Raw genomic sequence first — 27,444 nt, forward strand, 5'->3', positions numbered from 1 at the left:
CCACTTCACGTGCATGATGTTGAACATCTCCAGAGATGAGGACTTTAATTTTTACAAATGTGTTCATGAGGTAAATCTGCACTGCTTCAGACTGGTTGTACAGATGTTATAGCTCGTCCCGATGCATTCAGGGAGGGCAGAGGGGAGGGGTGTTTGCAGGTTTCGGCATGGATACCGTTCAGGAGAAGATTCGAATGTGCACCGGGAATGCCAGCACCACGTCGCGGCAACAAAGCACACTGATACGCAATTTATTTGAAAATGTAAGAAATTACCAAAAGCTATGGATGAAAAAAAATTATATAATGAAGAAAAAGTTGTTCTGGATGCAATCCCTAAGTGTAGTCTCGCATGCATCATCACAAACACTCGCAGCAGCAGCATCAGCAAGACGTTCATCCTCCCCCACACACGATGATATCGTGTCCATGTGGAGCCACGGTGGCATTTTAACGTAATGACAACACTGCTCTTTATCAAGGGACGGGGAGAAAGGTCAGCGGATTCCTTTGCAGAAATGTATTTTAAAGGCTATCAAGGCAGTGATGACAAACGCACGGCTGTGTCTGCAGGGGGCAGTCGAGCAATTTAATTCGTGCCGTTATTGTTTGCCTGCCAACACCGTCAGCGTTGCAGGGTGGGTGGGAATAGTTCAGAGAATAACAAAATATTTTTCTTTTTTAAATGTTATTTAAAGTCCACGACTTCAATTAATCTCCACGTACTGTACCAATTATCTTATTTTACATTAAAACCTCTGCACATCCCTCACTTATACGGGGACAATGCCAAACACCCGTTAATGCGATTGGAGAATAGAATTCGGGACCCTCATGAGAAAAAAAAACTGTTTTGAAGGCTAGAGTGAGGCTTTCTTCGGTAAAATGATTAGCACAATTGGAAGTGCATATTATATTAACCTATATCAACATTTTCTCGCTATAACGTTGCATGCTATTGGATGCAAATTCATTCATTGGGATCGTTTATTTTAACATATTTACCCCGAGACCGACAGCATTTTAAAACGAGGTTGCACCTGCCCCAGGCAGTATTTTTGTGACAAAAAAAAAACAGTTTTTTATGTTTCTAGTTTTAAACAGACTTGATTATAGTTGAACACGTAGGCTTTCGCGACCAATATTATTCATAATAAAGGTTTTTGGGTGAGATCGCGTTATTTATAAATGTGTCGCAACCCTCCACCACCCGACACGGCCAATCAGTAAAGAAATATGTCACGTTGACAAAAGACAAATAGTTCACTACTTTAGCCCACCGGTGTGTTGAAGAGTGAATCCACAACATTTTAAATTTTTGAGTACGACATTTCCGTGGTAATTACACTATTCTGGCACATTGCCCGATGATGCTTGATTATACTTTGACAACATTTCTGCCTTTTAGCCCATGTAGAGAACATCATTCGAATTTCATAATGAGAATATTATTTATACTGGAGGAATCCGATGAGCTATGAAGCTCTTTTTCACAGAGTAGTCGTCACAGATGTCCAATTTACATCAGTCAGTCAGCCTACAGAAAACTGCCGGGAAAGGTTTAGTTTGCGAGCACCTGTTAAGGCAAACACAGCACACGAGCAGTAGCAGGAGCAGCCGTTGTCTCTCCGCTACTGATGCTAAGACACTGTCCGGGTTGCTCATTCAAAGATAAGTTGACCTAGGGCATGCCCTTTTACCATTGCTGGTGACATGCATCATGGATTTGAATTGAGCCTGGGTCACTGGGACCATGATACAGTGTGCTGACAATTCTGTGTGATGCATACAAAAAACGAAAAATCCCCCGTATAGCCTTTAACAGACCGTCGGAGCAAGTGTTGTTAGAGAGCACCTACGAAGGTCAGCACGCCAAACGCCAGAGCCGGCCGTCTTTGTCTCCCAGTTGCTGATCTTTGCATACGGGACAAGTTCAGATATTCAGACAGTCACCGCTGATGTTAACCGTAGCAGGGAATCAAACTCAGGTTACCTGGTTTGTAGCGCAGTGCGATATACCATGACTCCCTAATAATACACGTGCGCGTGCAGACAGAGGCTCACACATATCTATGAGTCCTGTCCATTGAGAATGTGTTATTATGGCTTAGATGCTGCTTTAAAAATAGCATTGCTGAACATGAACAGTACTTGAAGGTCAAATGATGTTAATTTGTATTAACCTAAGTTATACTCATTTAAATTACACTTTTAGAACTGCATATACAGTGAGAAAAAAAAGTATTTGATCCCCTGCTGATTTTTTACGTTTGCCCACTGACAAAGAAATGATCAGTCTATAATTTTAATGGTAGGTTTATTTGAACAGTGAGAGACAGAATAACAACAACAAAAATCCAGAAAAATGCATGTCAAAAATGTTATAAATTGATTTGCATGTTAACGAGGGAAATAAGTATTTGACCCCTCTGCAAAACATGACTTGGTACTTGGTGGCAAAACCCTTGTTGGCAATCACAGAGGTCAGACGTTTCTTGTAGTGGGCCACCAGGTTTGCACACATCTCAGGAGGGATTTTGTCACACTCCTCTTTGCAGATATTCTCCAAGTCATTAAGGTTTCGAGGCTGATGTTTGGCAACTCGAATCTTCAGCTCCCTCCACAGATTTTTATGGGATTAAGGTCTGGAGCCTGGCGAGGCTACTCCAGGACCTTAATGTGCTTCTTCTTGAGCCACTCCTTTGTTGCCTTGGCCGTGTGTTTTGGGTCATTGTCATGCTGGAATACCCTGGCTGAGAGAAGGAGGTTCTCACCCAAGATTTGACGGTACATGGTCCCGTCCATCGTCCCTTTGATGCGGTGAAGTTGTCCCGTCCCCTTAGCAGAAAAACACCCCCAAAGCATAATGTTTCCACCTCCATGTTTGACGGTGGGGATGGTGTTCTTGGGGTCATAGGCAGCATTCCTCCTCCTCCAAACACGGCGAGTTGAGTTGATGCCAAAGAGCTCCATTTTGGTCTCATCTGACCACAACACTTTCACCCAGTTATCCTCTGAATCATTCAGATGTTCATTGGCAAACTTCAAACGGGCATGTATATGTGCTTTCTTGAGCAGGGGGACCTTGCGGGCACTGCAGGAATTCAGTCCTTCACGGCGTAGTGTGTTACCAACTTTTTTCTTGGTGACTATGATCCCAGCTGCCTTGAGATCATTGACAAGATCCTCCCGTGTAGTTCTGGGCTGATTCATCACCGTTCTCATGATCATTGCAACTCCACGAGGTGAGATCTTGCATGTGTTTCTTCCATTTGCGAATAATCGCACCAACTGTTGTCACCTTCTCACCAAGCTGCTTGGCGATGGTCTTGTAGAGCATTCCAGCCTTGTGTAGGTCTACAATCTTGTCCCTGACATCCTTGGAGAGCTCTTTGGTCTTGGCCATGGTGGAGAGTTTGGAATCTGATTGATTGATTGCGTCTGTGAACAGGTGTCTTTTATACAGGTAACAAGCTGAGATTAGGAGCACTCCCTTTAAGAGTGTGCTCCTAATCTCAGCTCGTTACCTGTATAAAAGACACCTGGGAGCCAGAAATCTTTCTGATTGAGAGGGGGTCAAATACTTATTTCCCTCATTAAAATGCAAATCAATTCATAAAATTTTTGACATGCGTTTTTCTGGATTTTGTTGTTGTTATTCTGTCTCTCACTGTTCAAATAAACCTACCATTAAAATTATAGACTGATCATTTCTTTGTCAGTGGGCAAACGTACAAAATCAGCAGGGGATCAAATACTTTTTCCCCTCACTGTACCTATGCATCTCATACAATATCCGTGCCATACACACAACGGTTGCATATACAGCAATTATTATGTTAATTAAAATTGCACTTTTATATCAGCATAAGTCTGTAAACTACGTATGAGTGTAATGTATTATGATTATTTATTCTACTTTTGTATGTGTCATAAACAAAGAAAACCATGTACGTATCACAACTTGTTTGAAGGCTGCGAGGTTTATCCCTAAGCGCTGCAAGAGGTTGTTGCATTTTTTAAACGAAACGAACAAACACCATCCGTTTGAGCAAAAACATGAACAACTTCAACACTACAACAAGACCTTTGCGCGTTGGCTGTGCGGTTATATCCATAAGCCGTTGCTGAATGCAAGTGCAGGGGTGCATTTGCCGGCCCAAAATATTTCACATTTAATTGACAAGCAGGAGCTCAACGTGCCAAGCCTATGGAGGAAACAAAATTAAATTATCAAATGAGATCGAATCAATTAACCACAAATTAATGATGCTGTCCATGGATAGATACATATTTTTGTACGACTAAGATTTTTTTTGTAAAACAACTAAAATGTTACATCGGATTCACATGTCAAAAGACCTGATTTACATCCCAACGGCCTGTGGTGAGCGTGGAACTAACAAGGACATAAAACTGCAGCCCGGGATGCTTAACAAACTCTGACAAGAGTCTGAAAAAAGAGCAGCAGCAGCAGCAGCAGCTGCTGAGTCCTCTGCCAATGGACAGGCAACACATAAACCCAACTGCCCTCTTAGGCCGAGCGCAATCGCTCCCAGAGGCATCTCACGCCTGGAGCTCAGGTGTGGAGCACAAACGAAGAGTCCTGACCAGACACGTGCTCATCGGCACGCAGTGCAATGTGAGATTGAGCAAGGCACATCAATCCAGTGGAAGATCACGCGCTCACGTTGTCCCTCGCCCGCCCGCCCACCCGCCACTTTGTGTTTTCTAAAGGTCTCGTTGCAAACTGCCGCAGAAGGGCATTGCGCACAAGGATACTTTTCACGCGTTTTGTGTGATTTAAGAGAACGGCAACGTTAACAAGGCGTTAGCGCGAAAGAAGCTGAGGTGAATGTAAAACACAGACAAAGATCCCCCGTATAGCCTTAACAGGACTGGAGGGGCAAGTGCTGTTAGCGAGCACCTATGAAGGCCGGAACGGTACACGAGGAGTTCGGTGGCCAGCACCAAGCCCGACCGCCTTTGTCTCCCCAGTGGCGATGTTTACACATCACGTACTCGTTTCAGGCTGAGTCGACCTAGGGGAGGCCCAGGACCGGCTCAGATAATCGTCACTGGTGTTGGCCGTGAACGGGAATCGAACCCGGGTCGCTAGGTTCATACCGCTACACTACCGCTCCCGCTTTTTTTACCACCTTCATCGTAAGCGAAATATACACCCCATGCATTTTGTCACAATAGTTGTTAATTTGTAGTATAATTGCTTTGTTAAACACCCATTTATACAATTGATTCAATGTTTGTGTTTTAAAAAATAATTTAGTAATTTGCAAATATTGAAATTGCAGATTTGTATTACCGGTCTACATGTAATATTTCTTATTTACAGTTAAATGTGTGCACAATTAATTTTCTGTGCACCTTTTTACATAGCATTTTTTCTTCATTTGTTATTTCCTCGTATCCTTAATGCAAATATTGTCGTTCCATAACAGATGTTTTGCGTGCAAAGTTTTCATTAGTTAAATAACTCAGCACGTGTCTTAATCCAAACCCACTCCGACGCGAAGCTTATTAAAGTCCCATGGCGCTCATTGGCAGACGAACCCACACACAATATTAAATACACGGCCTATTACTTAAAACCCATTACCGGTGGCTGCGTTAAACACTGCACAATATCAAGCTGTCAATAGGCAGAACACACAATTGAAGTTGTTGAAGTGGGTATGAATGTGAGGTTCACATTTTCCGCTCACTTCCATTATAGTAGAATACTATTAAGTGGAAAAGGGCTCTGCCCACTCTGAAATTTGCACGGGGACAGGGCCTATAGCGGTCGCGCATTCACCACTCGTTGCAGATGTTTACAGTTCGCATCCAGAGGCCTTCCTGGTTAACACTGCGGGTGTTTCAACCAAAATAAATCACGTCGTATGCTTCACAGTGGTTGTTAAAGATCCCATGATCTCATTCAAAAGCGTAGGCCATTGTGTGCCAACATAATTGTTTTGCCCTTCTAGAACAACATCAGAGTATACATAAGTGAGGATGTGTGTATGTGTGTCCGTATATAGTCTATCAATGTAATTTAATAATACTCATTTAGAGCCGATTTAAAGCTTTCGTGACTGCAGGGATTCATCTTTTTGGTTCTTTCGGTAAAGGCACGAAAGAACCAAGAAGATAATTTAGAGCCCTTTGTTAATTTAATGTGTGGATGAGAGTCATGGGGTTGTTTGATCGTACGTGCTGAAGGTCCCAGCTCAGATGTCACTTACCACTGTTGCGAGTTGTGGTCGGGAATTGAACACAGATCGCCAGGCTCACGGCATCTTTATAAACACATTAGTTGAATGCAATTTCACTTTTAAAAATAACAAATGTTACGTCTTGTTATATTTTGTGCATATACGCCGTCTAGTTTCACGTCCTTCTTATGTGCCGTGCTTTTGAAAGCTTGGGTTCTGATGCTGTTTCAGGAAAAATCCGATTGTACCATATTATATGAAATGTCTTAGAAGTAATAGGCCATACAATGTTCTTTCATCCAGAAAATCCCAAGAACAAATAGTCCTTGGGACAGGTTGAGGAGGAACAGTTACTTCGGTGAATGAGGCGATACAATTCCCCTCACTGTCTGCACATGTGGTTTGGGTGGCCCATGAGTCAACCTGCATCGACTCCTTTGACCTGCATTTAAACGAGCATTTAAATGTTTCATTTCACGTAATTTGCTTTATTTAAATTATGGCGAGATAATCCATTTGCGGTCTTAAATTTCATGAATTTGCTCAATGTTGCATTGTGTGATGGCCAAAGCAATTGCACTTCGTGGACAATATACCTTAAGCTCATGCAATAAGTTTGACATCACAAACAAATCTACGACTAAAGGTCAATATTTTAATATCCATCTAATTTTAGGACTATTACAATGTCCATTTAGATGCACGCATCGAGACATCAGTTTATTACCATGTTTAATAGCAAGCTCAAGGTTGATATTAAACAGCCATATCGGCGATCTTTGTGCGAAATAATGTTGACACGATTGTTGGCAATGGTGTCCGTCTGCTCTTAAGTTGACATTTGAAGGCTTGTGACGCCATTCAAGACAGCAGGCCATTGTGTACCCGGCGTCATGTGCATAAGAATAACATCTTAAATAAACCACTTACAAGACCCACCAAAAATATATACATCTCAATTAGCTCTCACCTGGTTCAATAAAAAGCAAATTGATGAAGCTCAAAGGGCTCACCTGGTTAAAGGGCCATCATTCAAAATGGATTATGAACCCTCAATGGGCTCTCGGCTGGGCAAAGGTTACAATGCGAGCGCTCGTATGGGCTGCAATCACGTTTGCCGGAGCCTGAATGGCAAATGCGTTGCGCGGCGCAGAGTGATCCCTTTTTAGCGCATCAGCACATTATATATAGCCTCCATTACCAGAGTGCGGACATGGCGTGCAGGCGCTCTTATAAAATAGTAATCCCGCTTAGCAAGCAATAATATAGATTGCTTTTCGTCCCAGACGCGTTATTAAGACGCAAATCATATTGCCAGCGAGGGGCGCCACGCAACCTGCGCTGGTGCGTTATTGGAGCGCCACTGCTGTTCCTGCCAGCTCCTCGTGTGTATTTGCGTCTGACTTGGGATTTATAATGATATACGCACAGCACGAAGCGGGCGGCACGGACGAGCGAGACAATGTGCTGCACGTGCCACGTGAGCTGGGATTCGGCAGTTTTCACGCAAGGTTAATGTTTCGGTTGCATCGATTCTCCGTGCGCTGGGCGCAATTTCTTTAGTCTTTCATGCGTAAATTTGCGTATTAGGATAACAACGTGCTCGTTGGTGAATACGCATTAGTGTGTGTGCCAGCCTGTCTGCCATTTTAATTTCTGTTAGCCCAGGTGAGATCTAGTTGTGATTTACTTTCCATTTCGCAAGAGAGATTTGGAACGCCTCCAATGTATTTGCGGGTTACGGCTTAAAATTAAGATCGAAGTCGATTGAGTCTATCACCGCTTTAAAGTCAATAACATAAGTATAACTTTGTGTAACAAAAACAGATAGTGCACGATAAGGAAATTGGCACTGTCGTCTAAATGCGGAATTTTCAAACGTCTCAGGGCCCGCAAACTGAGATAAGCATCGCTGCAATGCTTCTCTAAGCACGGAGAGACATTCGATTTGATTTTGTAATTATATTGCCACACAGTGGCCCACGATACCACGGGGTCTTTACCATCGGCTTCACAGCCAGGCAACTCTGTGCATTGTTTTAAGGTCTCGCACAAATTCAAGGATATAATATGGGGGAATTCAGCCCGTGGACTCCAGCATTACCTAACTCACCGGCGAGAACGCTTATTTTATACACGACTTTCGACTCTCAGAGTGATGATGACGATGATGACCACGATCTTCTCGCTGTCGTCAAACATCTCAATTCATGAGTAAAAACCTGACGCGCCACAACCTGCAGCTCACAATTGAGCGTCTTAGCCGATATCAGCAATGCTCATACAGATACAGGTGCCTGCATGCGCGTTCGGTGTGTGTATACTGCATATGCACGCGTGCCTCTACACAGCATAGGATAATCACGCTCGTCGACAAAGGGAGCAGACAAATTGACTGCAAAGATGAATCGCTTGTAAGGCGATATCCTGCAAAGTGGCTGGCGGTGGGAGTTGAATGCAAACGCATTTCCCCTTGCAAGGCGAGCCGCTGCCTCCTTTGGGAGATGCGCATTAACGGTGTGAGGTTAAAAGTTAGAACCAAGCATCCCTCCTCCTCCTCGTCCTCATCTCCTACGCTGTATCACCACCCACCCACCCACTGGCCCTCCTACCCACCCGCTTGTAGGGGGGGGGGATATAGCGTGCTGTTTGAAGACACGCATCCCATAAGGTTACGACGGTTCCTGCCACCGATATTGTAGACTGTACGTACACACACACTCACACGCACTTGTGTGGTCGATGATGCAGTGTCGGGAGAATGGGCGGTGATCATAACTGAGCACACAAGCGCAAGGACAAGTTGTCGTCTGCGCCCGCTTGAGGCTCAAATCAAGCGGTGGCTGGTGGACATCGGGGGGCCGGTGGGGGTGGGGGATACATTCGATATGGACGTAAACGAAAAGTGTAAACTCTCACGCGGGCGCTGAGCAAAGAGGGAGAGCGGAGAGAGAGAGAGGGGAGAGGGAGCCGAGGGGGACGCGCTGTGTCCTCACTGAGCCCTCGAGTTGTGCCGAACATTCACGCTACAACCCATGCCATGGATTCGAGGCTCTGCGCGACGCAGACGAGCGAGCGAGCGAGAGTGACACGCGCCTCGCTGTAATGTTTGCGCGAGTTTAAATGTCTCACCGAGCGTCCGCGATGAAGGCGTACGTCTACAGCCGCTTCATCATCATAGCCCCGTGGATCCTGGTGCTCGTTCTCGTTCTGGATTTGAACACAGAGCGCAAGCTCATGATTCGGCATTCGAAAGAGCTCTTGGGGCCACCAGATCCGCATCCTCCTGCGGCACCTCCATCGCCACCGCCGTTGTCTTCTTCTTCGTCGTCGTCGTCATCATCGGCGTCGTCACCCGCTGCCATCCCCGTGGTGTACTGCATCACTCCCACGTACAGCCGCGCCGTGCAGAAGGCCGAGCTCACGCGGCTGGCCAACACGTTCCGCCAGGTGCCGCGCTTCCACTGGCTCGTGGTGGAGGACTCTGGCCAGAAAACGGCCCTGGTGGGCGCCCTGCTGGCCGGCTGCGGCGTGGCGCACACGCACCTCAACGTGGCCACGCCGAGGAGGTTCAAGCGAGCGGGGCAGCCCAGGGCCACGGAGCAGCGCAACGAGGGCCTCAAGTGGCTGCGGAGGAACAGAGCCGCGTCCCGCGACCGGGGGGTCGTGTTCTTCGCGGACGACGACAACACCTACAGCCTGGAGCTCTTCCACGAGGCGAGAGCACTGACACACATACAACATGCTACACACACAACACGCGTGATGTATAGACTGTCGTGCACCTACAGCCTGGAACTCTTCCACGAGGCGAGAGCACTGACACACATACAACATGCTACACACAACACGCGTGATGTATAGACTGTCGTGCACCTACAGCCTGGAACTCTTCCACGAGGCAAGAGCACTGACACACATACAACATGCTACACACACAACACGCGTGATGTATAGACTGTCGTGCACCCCAGCCTGGAGCTCTTCCACGAGGCGAGAGCACTGACACACATGCAACATGCTACATACAACATGCTACACACACAGTGCAGAAGACGCGTAATGGATAGACTGTCATGCACCTACAGCCTGGAGATATTCAGCGAGGCGAGGTAACGGGAATGCGCGTGCATGTACCTCGCACATAGACGCTTCGCTGATACACGCACACAGTGGAGCGGTGGCGCTGCGGTTTGTGCACTGCACATTGAACCCGGCGAATGAGTTCGATTCCCGGACATCAAGTGATATCTGAACTGTTCTCCACCCTTTGCCAACCCGCCATGACGAGAGTGGTGAAGTATGGCCCAACAACCCCCCCTGACCGACGCGGCGTGGGGACGCCTTCACCAGTGGATCGAGCACTGTGAATTAATTTAACACGTAGGCTTTTCGCGACCAATATTATTAATGTTATTTTTGTATTATTGGACAACGTTAAAATATATAGTACCGTGAATGCACCCTGTGTATACGGTTGCACACTTCAGTATATGCAGGTACAGCCTGGAGCTCATTCACGAGTTGAGCTGAGATGCCTTCTGGACAAACTACACACAGCACACGCACGCTACCACATGACACATGCATGGAAAGCCTCTTCAGTACGGACGGACATACTCCTGGGCACCTCTTAAATGGAAAAGTTTAATATCACAACATTGTTGTTTAGATGCACGATGATCCATTAATAGATCCCACACTCAAATCGGAGCGAAACAATAATACAACATTTAATTTCAAAGCTTCTACATGCCTCGGTACACTGATTGCATCTTTTAACACGCTTCTCTGTAAGATGTGGAGCAGATCAATCGCTTTCATTATACAGTCCTGAATGTAACTATTTTTATGGGAAGAACGTGAAGACGCTAAATTGGTCACTCTGTACGTATTTGAGTACGTGCATGCACAGCGTTTGCTTGTTAAAACCGGCAAAGGGGATAATGTAAATTCCACGTTCCTATGGCGGAGAAACGCTGCTCGTCCTTGAGAAAACTACTGCTGACTTCACAGAAAGTGGTGCTCATTTTATCTCTCTCGATTGAGATGAATGGGGGGGGCAAGCCAACTGGCTGGGTTTTTTGTCCCATTATGCAATCAAACTTTATACCTGCTGATATACAATAGCACAGGATTGAGCTCCTCATAGGCTGCAAAAGCAACGGGGTGCAGTAGTTTGCATGAGACACCACAACAAGTAGGTTGGCTTTGTGTTGCATTTACATGTTGAATATTCATCTCGTGTATAACTTAATGGGTACAATCCGAATTGAAATACCCCAACACGGTACATTTGAAGAATCAATTGTTTACAAAAAGAAGTTTCCACCGATACTTGTAGTCACTGAGCCAAGCTTGATGCCACTGGCCAGTTGTAAAACGCATCGCCATAAAAGCCACTGCAGCAGGCCCAATCGTTGAGAGAGTCACTTTATTGAGAGGCACGCGGATTATATATTTGTAATGGCAGGGGTATGCGGTCCCCATTCTAATACGATGCATAATTAATCAATTGCGCGTAATTTCCCATGTCTTTTAAAGCCCCCTGTGTGAATGAATATCCACAAAAAACGTTGGTTAGGTAATTAATTATTTGATTCAAGACAGGGGCAACGACTAATAGACGTCGATTGTGTATACGTGAAATTACGGTTAATTTAAGGACATTGGAGGGAGTAAAGAAAAACAGTGCAGCTTGCTGAGTCACAGAATAATCTCCCTTGCGGTTGTAAATTACATCTCTGCTCCGCTAACTGCTATTTATTAATGGTTCTATCGATTCGCCACCGCTGTTCACCATGACCAGAAGCTGTGTTTTCAAGGCGCCGCTGATAATTTACAATATCGAGCATTTGTCAATCACACACGCTGTGCGCCGGGACCGCCGATCCAGCCAGAGCCACGCGCCGAGGCAAACACGAGCCACGCACGCTCGTAAATGTTTTTGTTAGCCCTCGGTATTGCGATACAAAGGGCATTTTCAGTGCACGAATAGAAACACCAGGGATTGCCGAACGCCGCCGCTCCTCGTCAGCCAACACGGACCGAAACGCTTCTTTATGGTGACAAAATCACCCCCCACGCACAATACAAATTGCAGTTGCTGCACTCGCCACACGCGCCTGATGATTGCTAAACACGCTCTTCATTGGACGTGAAGATCGCTCTCAAATTATAATTTTGCACTATGAGACCTCCTTTACCAGTGGCAAAATATAGTAGTAGGTTTTTACCCTTTAAACTGGTACAAAAACTGACACCTTTATACAAGGAATCATGTTTGCAATAACCACACCACAAGCAGTCAAAAGGCAAACAAAAAGAAACAACTCTGATAATGATAACGATATGCACTGTCCTTGAAGTTGATTGGTCCACACCCGAGACAGCTTTTCTTAGAGCCTAGTCTCCATTGGTGTTGGTACGCCTTTTGGCGTCATCTGGTCCAACACCAATGGAGACTGGGCTCTAAGAAAAGCTGTCTCGGGTGTGGACCAATCAACTTCAAGGACAGTGCATATCATTATCATTATCAGATTTGTTTCTTTTTGTTTGCATTTTGACTGCTTGTGTTGTGGTTATTGCAAACATGATGCCTTGTATAAAGGTGTCAGTTTTTGTACCAGTTTAAAGGGTAAAAACCTACTACTATATAATTTTGCAGTTCACCAGCATTGGATCAAGCTATCCTGACCCTGCTAATGAGACACTGCACGTCGAAACTTGTCCAGAGACTGTTAGTCATGAATTATGCACTGCCAGAAGTACTATCGTCGTCTTTATGTCGTGTGTTACTTATATTCTCCACAGTAACGGTAATGATTATGTTGTGGCATGTATCAAATGAAGATCTCTACCAATTTGTGACCGCATAAATATACAGGAATGGGACCCGGATGAAATGGAACAAAGGGGATAATTTAACTGAATACGCATTTGCATGAACTGCAAGCGAAGTCACCAGTGAACAGAAATAGACGTATATAAATGTTTTGCCTATATGAGTCTAAGTCGATTGTCAAATTCATTGTTAACATGTATGGGTTTCCCTTGTTCAATACGGGTATGGTTTGTGCGATTTTGGTGTATATGCGGCAAACCGATTTCAATCCAAAATTCGTTATATGCGGTTTGCATTCACTGGTATGCGGCTCTGTGGTCGGTCGTGGGACAACATTGTGTGTGTGAGCGCTACTTGGCAGTCAGTTGCCTCGTGTGGTTTCACTTCGTGCGCCCTTTTTTTTAAAACGCATCTACCGAATGAACCTAGGAAAACTCGTATACATACAATGCATTATAACCAGTCCTGCAAAACCTACACAGCTCTACATACGCTTTGTATTTAATATTGTTAAAGCACCAATAATATATGTATACAGTCGTGCATATTTGATAAAGGTGCAGCCCTGCAATTGCCTGCTCACCCTGCTGATGCTGGAAGTGTCTCCATGCGAGGGAGCTCTACATAAATCCTTCTGGAGGGTATTTTGGTTTACTTTCCACGTTGGTCAGACGCCTTGTAACAAGTGGGAGTTACCCCCACTTTACCCCACCATGCGACCTACTAATTGGCTGCGGTGTACCCACTTGAACTGCTGGGTGGAAAGGGGTGGGGGGTTTTAATAAATGTATTCATCGTTACAGTTACCGTAACGGGAGATAGAACCGGCGACCTCTAACCATGACATCACGGACGCGTCCCTTCTATGTTCTTTCTAAACGAGGATTTTTTTTTAAATCAGTAATATATATCAATCGCATTCTACTAGCAGTATGAATGATAATATTCCATGCAAAAAAAGCGACAGTTGACAAAAAACCTATACCATCACACTGTCCCGTGTAAATATATGAAATGTGTGGGTGCATGTAAATATAGTCACATAGGACCACAGGACCTTTGACATGTTTCAGCTTGTTGAGCGTGTGCGTTCATGGCCATAGTGAATCTTGCAGTAAGGCCATGTGGACACGCGAGGGCAGTGCCTCAACTATTTTGTCCAGCGGCAGCTGCTGCCCATGGTGCTGAAAATGCCAGCCCCGGAAACTAGAGAAATTTAGCATGGACAAAGCGTCAACATACTTTGGTACAATCGCTGTGAGAAATTATTCATTAGCATTAATTGCCCTGTCATATCTAAATATACTGTGACATGATGCCCAACGTTTCGCTCCACATGCTGAAGAAGCTCCCACATCGCAGAGCAATATTTTTTTCATAGACCACACTGCACATTTTAAATAACCCACTAAAGGGCATACCATTGATATATTAGCTGCGTATGCTTTTATTATGAGTCATTTTAGTTTTACATGGCCCTTGACTATCAGGGAATTTCAATTTAAATTGCTAATACCTTGAAAGTGTGTTCATCTCCATTATTAGATATAATTAGTTTATTACATGTATTATTTAAACTAATAATGGTGATGACAGTATAATATTTGCAGTGGGGTGTTGTGTTGAAAATGGTACAATGCATGCATTTTTATATTGTTTGAGTTTCACGTATCAATAGGTATCACGTATTGAGTTGTTTTGATATGTTAGCAGAAATGTAGTCACATGGCAGTTTTATCATGTAATTTTGCGTAATGTGAAATTTGGGAATTGGAAATGACACAATAGAGGCCCCTTTTCCATGAGCATTGCTGAGTCTTTAATGTCCACTTTACAACTGATAATTTACACAAGTAATTTCTCACAGGCATTACCTGTAAGCTTTAGGCTTTAAACCATTGGCTCATGTCATATACTCATATTTAAAACAAATTGGAACATCTGTAATGCTGCTGAGTTTATGGCAGAAACTCCCATGTCAGAGTTCAAATTTGTGGTTATAGCACTCTTGGGTAATGAAAGAGACTCCCACATAACACTTCTCCACAATGTGAGAGGTAAAGTAATACAAATTGGATACATAAAAGAGCCATTGCCAGAGTGTGGCACATGAATCCAAGGAATTCACAAGGCTCATAGGGCAGAATTAAATAATGACCACAAGTTGGAATTGAAAGGTCCTCAAATTACACAGATTTGCTATAAACTGGGGTGAGCATTTGTGCGTCACGAATAGGGTTAGGCTTGTGTTATGGCCACAGTTGGGGTTCACGTTAAGGTTACTGTCAGGTTATTTAATTCCCCACTTTGAGCTTTATGGAGTCTCTCAATTTAAGTGCCCCGCTACCCACAATGGTGTTTTCTGAATTTATTTGTTACTTCCCCCACTCAATCACAACAACCACGTTGTAGGGCTCCACCACCTTCCAGAGTGTTTGATATTGACTGCAAACAATACGGCGTCTCAATAGGAATGTTAATAAGCAATGCCTATTCACATTTTTTTTAAACCGCTGCTTGGAATTGAGACACAGGTTATCTGGCTCATGTGATAAGGTGCCCTGGTAATCCAGCGACTTCGAGCAGGGATGGTGGATAATGCTGAGATTATGTTCATGATACTCCGACTTGCAGTGAATAAGTTGCTGAGTGAAGGAAGCGGGTTGGTGAACAGTGTGTATAGCAAATTAATGTGATCCCTTCTTATACGTGGGGTTTCTCTGGGCAATCCAGTTTACTCCATCACGTATAATTGTCCAAGTCTGGGGTGTCATTTGAAGCAGTGTTGGTAAAAAAATACGATGTATTTGCTCGTGATAAATGAATTATCTCAGGATTCTTGAAGTTAATTGTGAAATTGTTATCTCTACACGAGAAAAAGGCGCGAGCAAGAATGCCACTTGATGGGCTTCAGGACATAAAAAAAATCTAATTCAGTTAAATTTCATGTTTAATTGTTTGGCATTAAAGGCACAATAACACGTATCAGTAGGCACATTTCAGCAGTAGGTCGGTATGGCTGGTTTGCTTTTTTGAATTTCTCTGCCTGAGGGTGGGTCTATGGCTCTAAACTCAATTCCATCTGATCCTCTGCCAACGCAAAGTTGGAGAATTGTATAAATATCTGTTGTTGTCTGTATATTGCAGTTATTGTTGTATTTACAAATATATAATGTCGTTGCAACTGTTGTTTTTAATTTTTCAATTTGTGTTGGTTCATATCAACTGATTTGAGGTGTGCTTGGTGTCAGAACAAATACCTTTTTCATCAGCGTGTAAGAACCTGATGAAAATATGACCGACTTCTTTGACCAAACAACTTGATAGTCGTAGTAAGTACATCATGTATTAATATCCGGCGTTTAGGATAGCCTGCTAAAATTAATTGTAACCAAGGCCGTAATTATAATATATATTGGGGGGGACACATCCCCCCCAATATTCTAATATGCTCAAAATGTCCCCCAATATATTTCTATAAAATAGATTTCTGTTCATATGATTGTGGTTATGGTTGTACTTTATTAATCCCTAATCTCTGCTATTACACACAATGAAACAAGAAAAGGTAAAAAGAAAAAAACAGAACAATGTAATACAACACACTATTAAAAATTATTGTAAAACATAAATACAAAGTTCATCCTATGTGTTAGTGAATTTTTAAAATATTTTAGGCAGGAAATTCGTTTTCAAATTTAGATTTTTTTGGGGGGGGGGGGGGACTCCCAGACCCCCTGGAAGATTTGGTCCCCCCCTCCAATGTTGACTCCTTGGCTACGGCCTTGATTGTAACAATAAAATACGCCGCCCGGCAAATTAACCGAGTTCGTATAGAGTTGAAGAGTTGGTAACTTCTCGAAGGAATGAATAAAGCATGCTGTCTGTTGTATAGTGTGCGTTAAACACTCGGTGACCTTAATTTGCAATAATAGTCCACTATGTGCAAGTTTCTATAACCAAAATCCCACATTTTATGTAATCTTCATGTTTCAATTTAAGTATCTGCTTGTGTAATTACTCTTTTTCCAGGTCTCTCTTGCAAGAGACCATGAAACTCAATTCTGTCTAAGCTGTTCAAATAAAAGCGTATTGAGATAACATAGAAGTACTACACTCTATATTAGAGCAAATGTACAAAATCTAGTGTTGAAATAATAACTAAAATAAACTACGTATTCATTTCTTGAAAACATACTTCAGCTATCCACGTTGTTCAAATGTTATTTCCCTGTACAATATACGGTCTAATGCTATTAAACACATACAAGGGATCTGCCTTTGTGGCATTGTGTGTGGTGGGTGAGTAAGCTGTTACTGGAGCCTGCCCTTCACATGCTTTGGAAATTACTTGGTTTAATAGAACAACCACAGAAAGAAAACTGCAACACAGATTGAAGTTGATGGTGCTGGGCATTCTTAGGGCAACTGCCAAGATTTAAATCCAATGCATTCACAGAACATGGGTTGTGTAAATGGTGTGAGATTACACGGACCAGCTTCATGATATTCAGAAAATTGGTACCTACAACTTCGTCTTTGAATCAAGTTCTCAACGATAACATTCACAATCTTTGCCGTATACTACTGGGTGGACAGAGATGGTGGGATTTGAGAAACGTATCCCGTTGTTTCAACTGCCGCACCGGGGGATAGCATCGACCTCTGGATTACAGGTCCAGCATGCTGACAGTTACACCGCGGAAGGATCCCTGTGAATACACAAAAGTGGATGGAAATGCAGGCAGACATCGCCAAACGCGCGTGATGAGTGTGTAGCATGATCGCGTGAAAGCATACACACGCGCACACGGTAAATGCATCGTTCTCACAGTCGATTCATTCGCACCTTACAACGGATGCAGCAATCCCACGGCACCACTGTTCAACGCAGAGATGAGAATCTGAGCAGCGTCAACCCGCGAATAGCCGAAAAATCACCCCCGTCTTGCGGAAATAAACAGACCTCATTAGGTAAGGGCCCGTTTATAAATGACGTCACGCGATTTTGGCCGATTTTTGACCCCCCCTCCCCACCTCGTCACACGGTGTCACAAAAGTCAGACCCCCCTCAAATATTACGTCACAAAGCTCTGCCTCCCCCCTCCAAAACCATATTTCCATTTTGAAAATAAAACATGCTTCAAATCGCTTGCAACTATTGTCATTGTAGTGCGTATTTAATGTGGCGCTGCACTCTGATATTTGTAGGAGAAACATGTATTAAAAAGGAGGCGTTGGAAAGCTGAAATTTAGCATATATTTCACTTGAAAATATTCAACGTCTAACTAAAGTGCAGATGTTCAGAATATTATATTGAAATTCCCTTATAACTATAAAATATTAAAAGCAATTATAACTATAAAAAATACTTGAAACTTTGTAGTAGAACGAAGCAAAATGGAGATTACAATTATAACAATCACATATTCATTCGACATAATGAAAAGCCCTGGTAAAATCATTCAAATCAAAATGTTTAATAACAATCATTATTTTTTTTCAAAATGTATGCTTCTGCATTCTCCCATGGAGAAGCAAAATTCTCCTTCATGGAATACATCAAAGGTGACCTTAGTAAATTTAAATAATAAAAGAGTTAATGAAAATTTATCAAAATTTGTTTTGTTCTAACAATTATATTATTTATATGTATTTAAAGTTGCGCATTTTCACGTGACGTGACATTTCTCAAACCCCCCCTCCCCCCTCGTCACACATTGTCACAAATGTCCTCCCTCCCTCCCTCCCCCCCCAGGTGTGTGACATTATTTATAAACGGCCCCTAAACCCTGTATCGCAAGACAAAAAAAAACACGTGTCTGCTAAAGCCGCGTTGGACAAGGGTTTCCTGCACACGAAAGTACACAAGTCCATTGCTGCTGCTGCACAAGTGGCGATAACTGTTGGGGTTTGGTGTGGTGGTGGTAGTGGTCTATCTCTGTCCCGCAGATTCGCAGCGTCCACCAGGTGGGCGTGTGGCCAGTGGGGCTCGTGGGCGGACGGCGCTACGAGCGGCCTCTGGTGGAGAGAGGCCGCGTCGTGGGGTGGTACACGGGCTGGCGGCCCGACCGGCCCTTCGCCACCGATATGGCAGGTACGCACATTCATTGCAAGAACGTTGGTGAAAGACCCACACGAGGTCGTCATTGCATCCCTGTCAATCCCTTCATCACTGCCCTACATTATTGTGGACCAATTCAGACCGTATTGGTCACCCCGTGCCCCTTATACATCTCAACGTTCATCCTACAAAGTCCCTTCACAAGGGAGAAACACAAGCAGACAGACAACAACGTTTTTCCGTATTGAAACGGCTGTACAAGAATAGGGGTAAACCGTATTGGTTGACAGGTATGTCGTCATTATCATCAATCTATCCACTGCTGGATGAAGGTATACCCACACATCCTGTCCATTCATGGTCCTGCGATGCCAGAATCCTTTTAACTCCCCCCGCATGAGCTGATCCTATCACTGCATCTCTGTGTGTGGCGATCACGATCTTGGGTGCGTGCCATACTTCGGCTGACCTGTCACAAGTCTCCCCCGTCGCCCACGGCTGATTGCGCCGCCTTTGCGTGGCGTCGCAGCCTGAAACACGTGGGTTGTTTCACAGCAGGTGCAGCAGCAACGGCTATTGTGAGGCGAACGCCGGTAAAGCCAGACCCGGGTTCTGGATTTCAAAGAAATGCCTTACATTGTGATGTATGGACAATGCCTTCGTAAGGATTGTGAGGAAACTCATGCAGGGGAAGTGACACTTGAAATGCAATGAGAATAAATAACCCATTACTTTGACCTACCTTCGATACCTCCTTTCCAACTACCACTCAGAACTGCCTCCTAGCAACATGCAATTTGCCCAGGCCAGTGATTTGGCCTCATGGGGTGGATATAAGAGAGGACAGGAGTGAGATTGGAAGGTGCCAGTGAGAATATATACACACGCTAAATATTATTAAATATTACTTACCCCAAGAATTCATGTTCATTCCCCCTAGGAACCAATATTTGAAGATATTGGTCATCTTCGGAATATTTGTATATCCTTATTTTTAGACCACTTTCCATACTTGCAAACAGCTGTTCTAAATGCACTTTGCAATGTAGCTAAAGGAATGTGGAACCAAACATATCTGTAACATAACCCTAACATATGTCCGCTTGTGTAAACTATTGTTCGTTCCACTGGGGATACGATAATGACTAGGTGTGAACAAGTCCACCGCTCTGCAATTACACAAGCCGCGAAAGTTTTTTTCTCTAAAAAACGCTAAACAATAAAAACTAACGTTGCTAATCGCATTTACACACACACACACATCTATCGTTGATAAATAAAAATTGCTTACATTTAATTTTTTTATTGAACCGGAACCCACGATCATGACAGAGAGCACCAATAGTTTTTTTACCCAGAGTTGGCGCCCTCTGGGTATTTCTCTCTCCCCAAACGGGGGCTCTTTAGGGTGTACCGGGCTCCTTTTCTAACCAAGGCGTGGTTCGAGGTAGGGAGGGGGGGCAAAGGATGGAGGGGGGGATAAGGTGGGGGGGGGGGCAGAGAAATTGCTGAAATAAAAAATAACACGTCGTGGATACCCTCACGTGATGGCTACAAGTCACCCAGACCGATATTTGTTACACTGTTAAGCGACTGAAGATAAAGCTGCATAAGGACCGTGATTGGAAAATGTGTGTTGCACCATGCTCCCCCCACCCGCCCCACAGGCTTTGCTGTGAACCTGGAGGTTTTGCTATCTCACCACATGGCCGTGTTCAAGAGGAGAGGCTCGCAGCCCGGCATGCAGGAGTCCGACTTCCTCAAGCAGATCACCACCATGGAGGAGCTGGAGCCCAAGGCAGATAACTGCACCAAGGTGAGATGCCCAGTGTGGATTCAGCAACACGGTGCTTTAACTCTTGATTTTTACGATTCTTTATGCTCCACGGTATTTGTGAATGTTTGCTGCATGCACGTTGTGACACATGGAGGTTTTATGAAACTGACGAGAGGCATTTTATTTTTCCGGATAAAACGCCAAAGTGCCTCTGTGCTCTTTAGAATACCAGGCGTGAAATATTATATCGTGCATACGCTAGTGACCACGTCTTTTTGGCCGCCGGTGCACTTGGAAACATCAAAAATGAATACATTATTGATAACAAGATGACGTTCATACGTGTGATGGCTTCTCATTCCTTGCGATATTATCGTGTTTATAAGGGAACGCATTGACATTTATTTTGAATGTATTTAAGGCCTCGGGCAAGATCTTCCTCCCGTGGTTTCCATGACTGGCACGTGCACCTCCACCGGTGTAGGGAATCAGGTGTGAGACCAGGATAGGCTCAAGCCACTCTTCATCATCGTCATGAGCCACGATCTCTCTGCTGCTAGATGTAGACCAATACGATTTCTGATGCACGTGTTACTATTTCTGCCTCTCGGTGTATATCTAAGCATGTATGTCTGTTTTTTTCATCTTCATCGTACTCCTTCCGCTGCTCCACGAAGAAAAACATTTCTATAACTTGCATAAGGCAAATGCTGTCAGAAATAGTTACGCAATGAAATGGAAGAGGAAAAGTATAACGTCATATTAATTCGATGTCATCAGTTACTTGGAGGAAAAAACGAATTTTGTTAAAGTACCAATAACTTTATTATTTAAGAAATATATTTTTAGGAAATACAATTTTCAGGAAAATAAAATAAATGGGTGGCAGAGTGGTGCAGTTGTAACACTTGTACCTCGCAGCAGGAAGTTCCTGGGTGTGATTTCTGGCTCGTGCACCTTGCTGTGTGGAGTTCACACGTTTTTCCTCTGCTCTGTAAAGATTTTCTCAAGGTTCTGCGGTTTTCTCCCATAGATAAAACAAAACATAATGCAACTTGTATTGGCCAAACATAGCAATGCTCAAAATGACACCGAAAATTACTCTGTTGGGAATACACGTAGCAACATCAGCCCTCATTCCGAATACTTGACAGGAACTGCCTGAAATATAGTCTAGAGAGTCAGTGAGGCTTCACTGGGTAAACAATCGTATTAATAATAATAATCACGATACAATGATATTTTGCAAGATGGACAACACAATTATTGCGGCTCTCACAGTACACAATATATTGTAGTATTGCCATATCATTTCCATATCAAACCTAACCTATTCTCTATGTATCACTGAGTATTCATATTGTTTATACAAATACAGAGCATTGTATAAAATAGCAAATACTTGATATGCATAAATGTGTACCGACTACACATGTAAATAAAAATCGATTTGTATTTATGTTTAACTTTTTCGCACTCTACGTAGCCAATCGTGCTAATCGGAGGTGCGATTCAAAGGACAAAATCAGTAAGATACACGTATCAAATTGAGACTTGATCGGGATTTACCCAATTGCATGCAAACCGAGATGCCAAAGGCTCTGTTTTAGCCTTACAAAGTGAACAAAACTGATTGGGGTCATTCATGAATCTAATTATGACCCCAAATCACAGCTTGGGAGAGGGGCATGGAAGGCGGTGTTAATCACGACACGTCGAGTACAGTCTTGTGTGCATTGCCACTCCTGGATGAGGGTCTCTCCCTATGCTGTGTGCTACGTGGGGGTTATTTGGCCATACTTCACCCTGCTGGCCAGTATGCGTTGGGAGCATCGTATAGTATTATTAGGTTTTTTCGGTAAAGTCACGTAGGTAAAACATCAAAATTAATGAAAATAAAATAAAAACAAAAACAAAAATCACGACGTTTCGGAGGCAACACAAGTCTCCGTCATCAGGTGGGACCGTCACAGCCGAATTAGCTGCATCAAGTGAGGCAATGATTCAAGAAGTAATCCCTTATAAGCAAGTTGAAGAGGGGAGGAGAGGGGGGGGCTCATCAGAATGTGGTAGCCAATGAATGGAACGTATCGGGAGGGAGGGGGGCGGGGCTCAAAGACAGCACGGGGCGCCAAGCACAACGCATCGGGAGGGGGAGGGAGCGGGGCCAAAACAATGGACGACGGCTTGGACGCGGTTGCCGCTGCACACGCCAACACAATGGACAGAGAAGGGGGGAGGGGAGGTCTGATACACATGATAGACAAAAGAACGAAAATGCCCATGCCTACACCAATGCCGGCTGAACAATGAAGAGAGCACTGCCAAAAAACAACTGGGGATGTTAACACTCGGTAAAGTAAAGTAAAATAGTGCCTGTCAGATAAGATGGTCCAAAAAAGTGTAATTAAGTCTTTTTTGCGTGGTTGATAACATCTTTCCAATGATTACTAAGTTTGTACCCATCATCACGGTTGAAATTATGTCTGTGTTTGTATATTTGTATGGCTTCGTGTACAAACCTTTGATGGTAGCCGGGAGGTTTGCAGAGAACCTTGGTCTCGGAAAAGACAATTTCATGAGAGCCCACCGAGTTGTAGCAATGATCGGCAACGGCAGAAGAATCAGTTCTGCCGTGTTTCAGATCTGACTTGTGCTCGCGGACACGATCAGAAACATGACGTTTCGTTTCTCCAATGTAGCAATCACCACAAATGCAACTCAATTTGTAGACTCCAGGATACTGTAAGTCAGGAACGACATCCTTCGTATAGCACAACAATGCAACGTTCACTGCATTATGCTGCGAACATCGTAGCCCCATAGCAGTCTTTAAGACCAAGTGTATCCAGGCTGAACACTGCTTTAGCTCCTGGGATGTGATGAGATCGGGCGCATTCTAGGTGATCTGGTCATACTGTTTTATGATTATTTTAGTTTCATATCGTGCCGTCCATGCGCACTGCATCTCACGATCCGTAGAGGAACCACGAACAGGCGCAAGGTGGCCAGGCAGTGAGCCGGTGGCAACAATTGCCCTGGCTCTGCAGTCCTTTATTCGTGAAGATGTTCTCATTGAATGAATGCGCTTTAATACATGCGCGGAGGGAGCTGGAGCACCCGAAGAAGAGGCACACGTGCGAGGGAGCAACACGCTCTCCCATACGGCAGGGATACAAATGGAGATTAGTCCACATTTTGTTGTTCCGCCTTCTCCTGGAAAAGCCAGGGTATGGCACCTCGATGCCCGCAAGAAGGGAGTGGCTCATAATTCGTGCAATCCACCTACCCTCACTTGCCTCCACAGTGCCGAAATACAGGAGAAGTGCATCACCACCACCCCGGTCGCCATAGTCTACATGCCTAGTACCTACGTTCATCGAGTACATTTATAGCAAACGTCAGACCTTTTTGTGGAGCTACCCACCTCGGCTGCAGAGGAGTAGAACAAATGTCGTGCCATATTCGTTGGGTCTTTCAGTAAAGTCACGTAGATAGACCCAAAGAATATGAATTCCTGCAGTCACGAACGCTTTAAGTCAAGATTTAAATGTTGTGCCAAACAACGAGTCGCCATACAATGTCCTGTCAACGGATCTCTATGCCCTCTCCCACAGCGCGCACATTGCATTCAGCCCGTTTCATGGCCACTTTGCTGCAGGTGGAACAATGCCAAAGTGCACGGCAGCGCAGCAAACACAGGGCACATTTTTGCCCCTGTAAAATTGAAGCTCGAGACGACAACAAGGTCGTTTATAATGAATCACTGCCACGCACCTCCATGCAGAGCGGAGTGTGGAATATAATGAGCGTTGCTGGACATAGGCGAACAGGCTGGCGCAGACTACACTGCCAGTTGTAAGCATGGTGAGGTCATGGCATTGCATTGTCCGGAGGGTTTGCCAATTAATGTACTTGCTGATTCGCATTTAATTGACAAGCCTGCCAATTAATGCAATTGCGGCTGTGAGTTGAGTGGGCACTGAATTTTCCAATTTGTATGCATTGCCCTACCTGAAGCTGTCTGTAAAATTAAGTGACGTTGGATTAGTATAAATGCATTATTATTATGTCCCATGGAATACAATCTCAATGCATTACAATGTCAATGTATCTACGTGGTGTTTAAATATGACCAAATCTCAGGACCGTACAGAGAGACGTGGGCCGCTTTCTTGAATCGAGAGAGGCAGTTGGTTGTAGGCAGAGAACACAACGGGAAGGTTTTGAGCCTGGACTTGAAAAGAAGGGGGGAGTGCACGGCATGTATGGTTGGGGGAAAAGTGCGTTCCAGACTATGTGGGTAGTAAAGAAAAATGAGCGACCTTCCACTGAGTTAAGGTTGACTCGCAGCTTTGACAAGAAACCTTGGCTGCTGAAGCAAAGAGAGAGAGAGAGCGTGAAAGAGAGTGCAGTGTGACGAGAGGGGACAGTTAGGAAGAATAAACAGTAACAACAATAATAATAAACGTAAGCTGTGCTTTAAGCAGGAGTGCTTTGGATAATGTAATTATATATTTTTTTGTATTATTATTGCTATTATGGAAACTAATTAAAATCGTAAGACAAATGTTTACCCGTTATTTTTTTTTATTGAGCCCTAATGTCCTGCATAGGATGTTTGGCGAAACTTTATTTGAAGTTAATTATTTGAGTGTAGGAGAAAAGCAGAGAGGCAAGGAGTCGAGAGCAATCGAGCTCGGCACAGATAGGTCAGCCACCTACTGGCAGTGCCGCCTTATACAGGCACCCCACCTGTTCTCACAGGAAAAATAATTATTCGTCTGGGATTTGGAACATACCCACGACACGCCTGTGACAGGTGGACATTTTATGTCAATCAACTGCTGGAGGAGGACCGCCCCGAGCCACCCATCTCCCGTCATCCCGCAACAATGCACAAAGCACCTGCACACGAGCAGATTTCATGGCTCCGTCGCCTTGGTTGGCAACGTCTCTAAAGAATTCCACTCATTGACTGCCAATTAGTCACTATTCAAGACCATCGGCCATCATCCCTTCTTACGTCATGTCCCTCTCAAACCCTCTTACTTTTTAACATGTAGGCTTTCGCGACCAATATCATCCAAAATATAGGGGTTTTTTGGGGTTGTTATGTAAACAAAACATGCCATGAGAATAGGTTTTCCCCTTTTTTCTGACACCAAACTGAAACCTTTTACAAGGAATCATGTCTGCATTAACCACAATACTTGTGGTCAGAATGCAAAAAAAAACATACTCTGATAGTATATGCATTGTCTTTGAAACTGATTGGTCCACACCAGAGACAGCTTTCTTTCAAGCCTAGTATCAAACGGTGTTAGACCAGAGGACGCCAAAAGGCATTCTGACCACAAGTATTGTGGTGAATGCAGACATGATTCCTTGTAAAAGGTTTCAGTTTGGTGTTTTAACATCTTAACACCTGTTTTGTTGCCAGAAAAAAGGAGAAAACCTCTTCTCATATTTTGGTACTGGCAAAGGAGGTCCCACGACAGAACATTCCAATGAGGTGGACTTCTCCACAAATCTGGCTGTCGCCTGATGAAGCTAGTTGTAATTACTGGCGAAGCGACGTACTCAGATTGTAAATGTTGTGGCACGTGACAACCCTTACGAGTTGGCTGTGTTGGGTAGTGGCGGGTTTAACGACACATTTATATAGTTGTGCGATCTAACCCAAAAAAACCCCTCTATTATCCACTTACTTTTGTTCACAGTTTGAATTAGCTTGTGTATTTTCAATAACCCATGTTCCTATTTCTATCTCTCAATGTAATTCTAAGCACGCATCTCTCCTTTGCTTCTTTTCACACTTTGAAGTTTTTTGTTATTTTGTTGTTGTTAATGTTTCTGGACCGCGTGCCATGAATATGGTTTGTCTCTTACAGGTGTTGGTGTGGCACACACGGACAGAGAAAGCTAACCTTGCGAGCGAACCAAAAGAAAACAGGGACAGCATCAACCCAGAAGTGTGAGCTGCACTGTGACTGCACACGTATCGTGCACACCCGTCTCAAGTGAACGTACAAACCAATGGAGTTTTATAAAACAATCGAATGAAGGTTAAAATGTACGTACGTCCCTGCCCATTATACCACATGTATTATGACTTTGTATTTTATCTTAATACTTGCAATAAATGAACAGCACAAACTATCTCGAGTATTTTCTACATTTTTCGTAAATATTGCGTGAATTTTCACTTGTTGCTTTTACCTGCAAAGAGTTTTAAATTACCGCAGATTAAATTTAGATTTAAAGTTTTCGTGACTGCAGGGATTCATCTTCTTGGTTCTTTCGGTGAAGTCACGTAGAAGATAATTGTATTTTGTTATGTTTTATTTTTATTATTTTATTATTTCCCTTCTACGTGACTTTACCGAAAGAACCAAGAAGATGAATACCGCAGATTATATAAAAAAACCCCTGTGTATCTGTTTGCGATACAGTGACAAAGGGTATCGTTCCCTTCTCGATGAACATTGTGGAGAAAATGACCCAAAATCACTTGCCATGCAATTGGGAATGACAGTTTTAC

At 43.8% G+C, this 27,444-nt stretch overlaps 1 protein-coding gene and 1 long non-coding RNA gene across 2 annotated transcripts in view; one reads left to right on the forward strand and one right to left on the reverse strand.

The window, feature by feature from the left end:
• The window catches only part of LOC144935831 (uncharacterized), a 67,064-nt gene extending 57,703 nt beyond the window's left edge, over positions 1 to 9,361 (reverse strand). The window contains exon 1 of the long non-coding RNA XR_013637355.1: positions 9,347 to 9,361. This is a non-coding gene — a long non-coding RNA (uncharacterized LOC144935831). The remainder of the gene's footprint in view (positions 1 to 9,346) is intronic.
• Positions 8,865 to 27,056, forward strand: LOC144935829 (galactosylgalactosylxylosylprotein 3-beta-glucuronosyltransferase 2-like). The gene is made up of 4 exons (XM_078862624.1): positions 8,865 to 9,931; positions 19,012 to 19,156; positions 20,791 to 20,939; positions 26,795 to 27,056. Exons 1-4 carry the CDS (start codon positions 9,338 to 9,340, stop codon positions 26,879 to 26,881), a joined length of 975 nt encoding a protein of 324 aa, XP_078718750.1. The 5' UTR covers positions 8,865 to 9,337; the 3' UTR covers positions 26,882 to 27,056.
• The last annotated feature ends 388 nt before the right edge of the window (positions 27,057 to 27,444 follow it).

Source organism: Lampetra fluviatilis, chromosome 14 (assembly GCF_964198595.1).
Source record: "Lampetra fluviatilis chromosome 14, kcLamFluv1.1, whole genome shotgun sequence".
NCBI lineage: Eukaryota > Metazoa > Chordata > Hyperoartia > Petromyzontiformes > Petromyzontidae > Lampetra > Lampetra fluviatilis.